General features: G+C 34.1%; 1 protein-coding gene across 1 annotated transcript in view; it reads left to right on the top strand.

Moving 5' to 3' along the window:
* The first annotated feature begins 2,579 nt into the window (after positions 1-2,579).
* The window catches only part of LOC115448132 (tubulin alpha-1A chain), a 31,466-nt gene continuing 25,033 nt past the window's right edge, over positions 2,580-9,012 (top strand). Inside the window, exon 1 of the mRNA XM_030175446.2 lies at positions 2,580-2,673. Within this exon, the coding sequence (XP_030031306.1) occupies positions 2,671-2,673 (3 nt within the window). The 5' untranslated portion in view covers positions 2,580-2,670. The remainder of the gene's footprint in view (positions 2,674-9,012) is intronic.

The following is a 9,012-nucleotide window of genomic DNA, read 5'->3' as shown; positions in this document are numbered from 1 at the left end:
CTTTCTATGAGCTTCACTTCGTTTAACATCAGGTGCAGTGAAGCCACTTTGTCGAGATACTATAAAAAAAAAACCATAACATATAGTCATAGCCTCCTTAACACACTGTTCTGTGAATATTAAGCATAGGGAAACATTTTGATCCCACTCGACACTACGACTCTTTTCGATTCTGGTGCTGCAAAATGGTTTAATTACATTTCATTTTAAGTAAAATGAAACTAAAGAAAAATATCGATAGAAATGACGTATCCTTTGATGATCAGCACAATGATGCCTCTCTATTTCTTCACGATGACCCAATATTATAGAAAACGAACACATACGCCGACAAATTATTATATAGTAATAATTTACTGTAATATATGAAAGAAGATAAATCAGACTATGTTTATTGCAGTTTTATAAAATTGTTTACTCAAAACATTGCACAATAAGTAGTGGCAATGAGTGCAATTGGTATAAGATCAATTGCATTGTCAAGGGAGTCAATGATTTTATACCTTATCTACAAGTTACCTTCTACTGTTGTAAAAAGCGGCGATAGCCTAGTTTGCAGGTTCAAATATCAAGGGCACACCCCTCTGATTTTTCTAAAAATGATGTGTGTATTATTTGTGAATTATCACTAGCTTTAACGGTGAAGAAAAACATCGTGAAGAAACCTGCATACCTTAAAAGTCCTCTATAGGAATTTTGTGGGAGTGTGAAGTCTACCAACCCGCACTAGGCCAGCGTGGTGGACTAAGGCCTAAACCCTCTAAGTAGTAGAGGAGGCCCGTGCTCAGCAGTGGGCAAGTATATAATATAGAGCTGATATTATTATATTATATATAACACAGGGCTGGTATTATTATATTATATTATATACCTTGTTATGTATATAATCTTTATTGGGATTTTGCTGTGAGGATTGATTTGTTTTAAAACTGGTATGGTGAAGTGACTTCACTTATTGTCCTCCTCTGCTTACCCCTTCAAGGACACAGGGTCAATGATAAATGTCATCTCTATAATATCTTTAACATGACATGGGAAATGTGTAATTGAAACAGTGGCTATGAAATTGAGACTTCCCAATTGTCAATCCTAAAAAGCTGGGTATGAAATATTTGCGGAAAGAGTTCTCATTTGACAAATATTTTCTTCATACAGCTAGATGAGTCAAGTATATTATTCGTCTGACGGGCGCCATTCTTGTCTATAGTAACATCAGTAACAACTTTGAATTACAATGTAGAGACTACGATATTCGTACTGGCACTGCTAGGTCTCATTTTGGCCCAGTGATTAGACTGACTTACGTTTTTTTCAAAAAACGACATGTCTCCGGTAGCATCCTGGTACATAGATGAAAAAAAAAGTTTAAGGACTCGAAAAAGTTTAGCGACCAGATTATTCCAATTTACACATTGTAGCCAGAGCAATTATTTAGCGTTTTAGAATTACCAGCGCAGTGTAGAGCCATGTAGAGTTTAGTAATTCGAAGTTTTTGTATGTATTTTACCATTTATATGCCGTCGTGTGGCTTGCTGAAGCAGACGAGCGATTTATTTGTACGTTAAATAGAAAAATTAAGCTGTTAAACAAATTAGGCACTTATAAACATAAAAATAGCTCCAAAACACCAAGTCACGCATGAACAAAATCCGAAAAAAAAATCCTAAGCTTTAGTCACCGCTATAAACTAAAAGCGAAACTGAAAAATGGTGTGCCGTCTGGCCACACTAGCGAGTGAATCAACGTCGCTATTCTGGATATTTCCACGATCGATCGCGGCCGTAATGAGTTTAAAATTGACGATATTGCGTTTGTGCAGTTGTTAGGCAAGTTGGAAACCCTGTGGATTGACTATTCTGATCTGTTGAGTTAGATTTTAGGTTTTATTTATAAATATGTTTACGAGAGAGCGATATATAATTTTGTCGGTGTATGAATCGGTCCGTGTTCATTGAATTTGTGGAAGGACTGACTCCTCTTATTTGTAGTCGAAATCGCCTTGTTTCCGGACGAAAAGGTTATACAACAGTGACGTCTTTCCTTTTAAAATCGATTTGTAATAAATGCACCATAATATCGATTTTTTTTATCTCAGTTTGTTGATGCTAGTTAGACTTAAAATATTCTTAATCACACGTTCTAGCTGAATGCATTGCTTTCTCACATTGAGCATAGCAAAATATGTTTTTTTTTTTATAATTATTAAGATAATGTTGTTGATCAAGCTCAGTAGGCTTCATGATTCGGTCCCCCGAAGGCAACACGTTTGAAAAGGACGCTATAGGGGATATTTTACTTGTTCTGTACTAAAATATCCCATACCATCCCACCAACAGTCAAAGCGACGATAAAACTTACGTACTCTTAAAATATTGTTCAATGGATTTATGGCCTAAAATAATATAGAATGTACCTTGGATATTATCATAGAATTATAAGCAAAATAAAAACATACTTGCTAAATCTCCCCTACGGCACCAAGTATGTCTAGACTCCTGTATTTCGATATCGAATCAAAATCGCCGTGGTTATCAGAATACGTCGTGCGCGATTCAGGCGGTGTATAAAGCCCTGCGTGACGCGCCGGGAAGCACAGTGCGGCCCGGTGCGTTGCATAGCGGACGACCACGCCACTCCTCCTCTTACGAAACTCCAAAAACTTACTGCAAAATGGTAAGTCGATTTTTTTTATTAAAAAATAACCCATTTCGCGGAGTGCCGTTGCTCCGTTATTGCGTACAGGAATTGATTCGGAAAAAAAAAGTTTTATTTTGATATTTTAAATTGCATTTATATATTGGAAACTATACTTTTTATAACCTTTTTTATGTTTTTTTTTATATTTTTTTAAGTAATATTATTTTTATTAAACTTTTCGAACTTTAATGCCCAAATAACAGAAAACTTATAATGTAACTTTTTATAACTATTGGTTACAAATTAAAATAATTATAATATTTTTGCGACAACTGTATGATTTGAACTTATTCGTAATTTAGAGAGGTTTATAGGCCTCAAATAAACTTCTATTCTTTTTTCTTTAGCTGTTGTAACCCTAATCAGCTCACAGCGCAGTCTCCATTAGGGGTAAAAATTTAAGTCTGAAAAATTCAATTCTCTGCAACTTTTGGTCATGTAAAATATTTCTAGACTGCATTATGATTTTTGTAAAGAATACGAATATAAAGAATATTAAAGTATTATTGGTTTAAGCATACTAGAACTTTTAGTACACTTCAAATCGCCGACATGGTCCAAGTTTATTTAAATAAAACCAAATCAATTAAATTGATTAAAAACTCATTTAACATTGTAGAATATGCAATATTATAAGTATTCTAGACTAAACTGTCTACAGTGGCTCTACTAATATTGAAATATAGTTTCTCTATATTAAAGTTTATGTTAAGCTGTAACAATGACTCGACAAAGGCTAAAAAACTTGAATCGTCTAATTTTTTGGAACATTAATCTAACGATATCTCGTTAGTTGCGGGTTTTAAGTCGAATAATAAGCAAAACTTATGCACGGTAATTTGAATTTTGATAACCGTGTCTGAACTTATTGGAGGAGACGATTTTCGAAGAATTCTTATTATAATGATGATGCTATGTCTATATATGTCATCGAGCAACAGTATGTAGAGCAGTGGCGAAAGGTGAAATTTTATAAGTATATAAGTAATAATGATATGTGTGAATCTGTCTGTCGGTCGGTCTGCAAATTTTTTTAAAGATAATCATATTTTACATAAATTAAGAAGGGGTAGCCGGCAAGAATCGGGTTATAGGCACTCATACAGGAACTATAGATTTGTATGATTCTGTAGCAAGTGTTTTGTGAATATACACTTAACAAATATTTTATGTCTAAACGCATGTACAGAGCTTTATAATTCTAAATTCTGAGTGGCGTTGCTACCTTTTACGAACAATCACGGAGCTGACTATTAGGAAGTCACTTGTTCCTCTTAATAATGTATTTAACTCCATAATTAGTGAAATCATGTTTTAAAGCCCTAATTTTGTAAAACTACGTCAAAAACATGGAGGTTACTTAAGGTATACTCGCTAATGGCATAAACTGTAAAATCTATCGGTTCATTGACTTAAATCAAACTAGCGTGACGTTCTAAGGTGAATATCCCTTCTTATTAGAAAACCATTTGCCTAAACGTAATAGCGTCGCAAAATTAAGATTTAAATAATAATTAAACTTACTTATTGATACTCATCCTCTTTCTATTATTCTTTTTTAATACAGAGTTGATGTAACACTCAATATGTGTTTGTCGAAAATTAATATCCTTAGTCATCAAAGAAAATCGTGTTAGAAAAATTTACTTTACTGGAAAACGAATCTGATTCCTATTCCTCGCTCTACGCCACCGTTAGTAAAAAGAAAATCATTAAACTCCGCTACTTTATTATATATAGATTAATTCATTAAGTTTTTAAATCGTCCCAAAATGGCATAAGCGATATTGCATTAGTCACGAACATTCATTTCATGTAAATTATGCTCGCGGACGGCTGAAAAAGCAAAAAAAAAGTCACGTTAGATTAACTTTTAAACTGAAATTCAGCTGATATGTATTCAAAGTTCTGTTGCGTGTTTTGCTTCTAGAGCTGAATTCAATGCCTTTTAAATAATTAATATATTATGAGTAATGTTAGCTTGAAACAATTAATGGGTAGTGTAGACCGATATGAAATAGAGATCTATAATAATATTTTACAATTGACTAGTTATGAATATAATTTAGCTTATTAACAAGAAACGTTACACAAATTTACATTTTCAATAGTAGATGGATTATAATTAATAATTCTTGGGTTACTATGGTTTACAAGAAAATGTAAACAAACAATATCTTCATTAAATATAGAATAATTATATAAAAAGACTAATTTCATACGGCTGTCTATAATAAAAAAAAAGCTGGACAAGCGCGAGTTGGACTTGCAATGCAATGAGTGTTCCGTACAAACTTGTTGATAAGGTATCTAAGTATATAAGTTCAAACTTGACAAACTTAACTTTGCCGTTTGATCCCTAGTTACAGTTATTGTACTAACTATAAATAATAAGTTTGATATAATAAATTAGCTTTTTTCGTTATTAAAGTACAACTTTACGGTTTTAAATACTAATTATTTATTCGCACATCATGACACTAACAAAATCAATAAATTATTAAAAGAATAAAATCACACTAACACCAGTACCCCTAAAAGAAATTACAATATAATAAAATTCGTATCTCAGTTTTCAATTTTTTCTGAACTTGTGCTGTGAGACATATGTAGCTTCCTGCCAAATTTTATAATTCTAAGTCAACCGGAAGTACTTTATAGGTTATGATTCTCTTGCTAATCATAAAATATGTTAAAATATGCGATATAATGACATATCTTTTAAACGGATTAACTTACACGTTTGTTTCTGTCATAGCTGAAAGCCACCAATAGACCCGAGTATTGGAAATAAATTTCAACTCGATAACTACGCGATTCTGCGCAAAATGTTTTTGACAAACAGACAGACGGACAACAAATTGATCTTATAAAATACAGATCCTTAAAAATGCAAGTGAATCACCAACGAATGGTATTATAGATTCTATAAGCGGATCGATATCCTCTCGATACTACAGGATTCACAAATAGCTCTCATTAGTAACACCGGCGCCCAGCGCGCGCAGGACGTCTGTGTGACACATTTATTGTATGTAGATTGATCGTCTGCCTCAGGATACTTTTATTTCCACTGCAATATCATTGTCACCTTTATAAGTTTATCATTCGAAGAAAGAATTAATTAAGCCAAGAGTTATGAACTGTAGGAACACACAGTTACACGGCTACTCAAGTACACGTTCTCTGACTCGAATAATAACAAGCTCTAATAACCAATGCGATACAATATCTATATATATATACGTGCATAGTAACCCCCATGCACCTGATGGTAAGTGGAGTCCAATAGAAGGTCGACTGACGAGAGATGTCGGCGTGTTGGACCCGAATATACACAGGCTGATTCCTGAACGCGACACACTTACAGGGGCCGCTATAGCGTTTTTTAACACCTTGTGTATGATGTTCGCTATCCGGGCGGATACATATCCTTCTAGCAGCAAAGTTGTAATGTGCAATAAGTAAGATATACCACGGATTTTATACTTTGCTGCATGCTGAGCATGGGCCACACCTGGAAAAGAGATTAAGTCTAATTCAACCACGCTGGACTAATGTGGGTTGATGGACTTGATATACCTTTAAAATACTTATGGAGAATTCTTAAGTATGAAGGTATTCTCACGTTGTTTTCCTTTCCCTGTTAAGCTAGCGACAATTAACAATGAATACATTAGTAACTTCGAAAAGTCAAAGGTTGGTAGTTTCGAACTTTCGACGTCATGATGTAATACTAGGAGTCTCACTCATTTCGGAAAGACTAGGTACTCTATTTTATCAATTGATGAGACCGTAACAGATAAATAATGACTCGTTCTAAATAATCACCATGTTGTGTCACTTCACATCTCTTGTTCCAACTACTTCATAAATTGCATGTTGTTAAAAAGACTTTTATAAAACATGAAGTTGGGCAAATGTTTGTATTTTTTATTAGGTATTATTCATAGCTTGGATTCTTAACAATGGTGGTTTAGCGAGTGTTCTATCCATTGTGGGATTAAAAAATATTTTTTGGTTAATATTTGAGCGCGTGAATCAGCCGCGATCTTTTGTTTCCTCGCAGAGTATGCCCGCTTTGTCAAGCCGTCTCTGAGTTATAACTAGGGAAAAAAAATGACAATTACAAAAATAGTCGGCTTCTCAGCTTTTGTAAAAGAATAGGGGCTTTATTACAAATATCACTTAGAGTTTTTCACAGCTTCGCCTCCTTGAGAAAGCTACGGTCCTCTTGTATATTTTTCCGGGTTTAAAAGTTAGCCTAAAATTATTTAAAATTCCAATCCATTTCGCACTTTTCGCCTTTAGTTCTAACAATCGTTGAAATAACTTTCGAAATCGCACATCTATTACAATAACACAGTTAAATATAGGTATATGACAATAACATTCAAATCATTCTGTGTAATGCACTGAATAAATAGTAATATTACCTGCATAGTAAAATAACGAGGAAATATATTTGCAACGTTTTGTCATTTTGCGGTTTGCTATTTGCAGTGTTTGTTAGTTTGTTTCCAGGAAAAACAGGGCGACGATTAGCACAATACTAATAGTTTCAATAGAATATGCCGTATCGAATGGCGTTTGTCTTGGTTACTGAAATAATGAAGAATGTAATGAACAATATCATGATAATATGCATTATTTTTAAGTACAACGAAAGAGATTTAGGCGATCAAATTTTAAGTCAAAATGTTATTTAATTTCGCGTTTTTGACGTTTGTTTGAAATATCATTCTATGCGGTTTTTGGCTTGGACCTTGTTGAAGATAGTTTTGAAGTCTTTTATAATAATTGACATTAAGATATAATGACTAACTAAAAGCCTTGCCTTAAAATCATTATAAGGGCCCAAACTCAATATTATAGATAAGATAGGGCCATTTAGACATTGCGTTGCTAAAAGTGTGATGTTGCCGCTGTAACGAATTCTCTTAGATTGGCACTAGTAATATTAGAGCATATAATATCAAAATAATTTTTTGTGGTTCACTTTTTTTTGTTCGAAAATTACACTGTTCACACATCTACTAACTTGTTATAAAGTGTTATTTGTTACAAATATGTGGTTTCATTTAGTGACGTAATGCCAAAATAACCCTGTATACGGACTACTTATTAAATTCTATGTAAAATAGAATTCAAATTGCGATTTAGTCCAGGCGCGTCTACAGGTTAAATCCACGTCTATCCCATTGGCACAAATAGACTATAATTTGTACCGAGTCGTGATTTAAATTTGAATAACGTGCAATAGTATATGCACTAATAAATAAATAATGTATGTTGCGAGCTTTCCCGTGCGAAGTTCGTGCGACGTGCGCTTCGAAAAATCCGTATGCCGCGTGCTTTGTAATGGTTTTTTCGTGGAAAGCCTAATTGCTTAATTTCAATCTGCTAGGGGCACCTTTATACGTGAAATAATTATGGTTACGTATGTGCGGTGATAGCCTAGTTGGGTGTGGAACGGACTGCCAAGACGAATGTCCGCAGGTTCAAATACCATAGGCACACACTTCTGACTTTTCTAAAATTATGTGTGTATTCTCAGTGAATAATCGCTTACATTAACCGTGAAGGAAAACATCGTGAGGAAACCTGCATACCTGAGAAGTTTTCTATAGGAATTTTGAGGGTGTGTGAAGTCTACCGCACTAGGCGAGCGTGTTGGACTAAGGCCTAATCCCTCTCAGTAGTAGGAGGCCCGTCACCAGCAGTGAGACAATATATAATAATATGATAGTCCTTCTAGGCACATTCCCAGAAAACTAGTCTAAGTAATCAAGGACTTGGTCAATCTGAGTATTTAACTTCATAACAACATTCAAATAAACTTTCACGTCGATGGATTCATCATCTGAAGTCCAGTTGTATAAATAACTCGTAATGTGACACGATTCTTATAATTAAATTATACAATGAGAAAGGTTATGCAAGAGCGAGTAATCCGCGATAGGTAATCGATCCCCTGCGGTGGCTGCCCACCCGTGACTGGCTCCGTTTCGCGTAACACACTCTGAGAACTGCGAATACAAATCAGTCTCATTGATATTATTGAAGTCTTTAAGATCGTTGATATCTGACGTTTGAATATGATGTATCTCATTGGTCAGTTTCATTTTAATTGCAATATAACTGCTGCTTCAGTGGCGTAGTTGTATTACGGTTTGGCTGCAGTGCTGAGGTCTTGGTTTCAAACCTCGGGTCGGACAAAGTAATATTGACTTTTTAAAAAAATAAATATTTTTGTCACAACAAAATAAATGATAATGAAAAAAAAAATTCTCAACAATAAAAAAGTAACGTATA

This window comes from Manduca sexta, chromosome 20 (assembly GCF_014839805.1).
Source record: "Manduca sexta isolate Smith_Timp_Sample1 chromosome 20, JHU_Msex_v1.0, whole genome shotgun sequence".
NCBI lineage: Eukaryota > Metazoa > Arthropoda > Insecta > Lepidoptera > Sphingidae > Manduca > Manduca sexta.
This window is presented reverse-complemented; position numbering and strand designations above follow the sequence as displayed.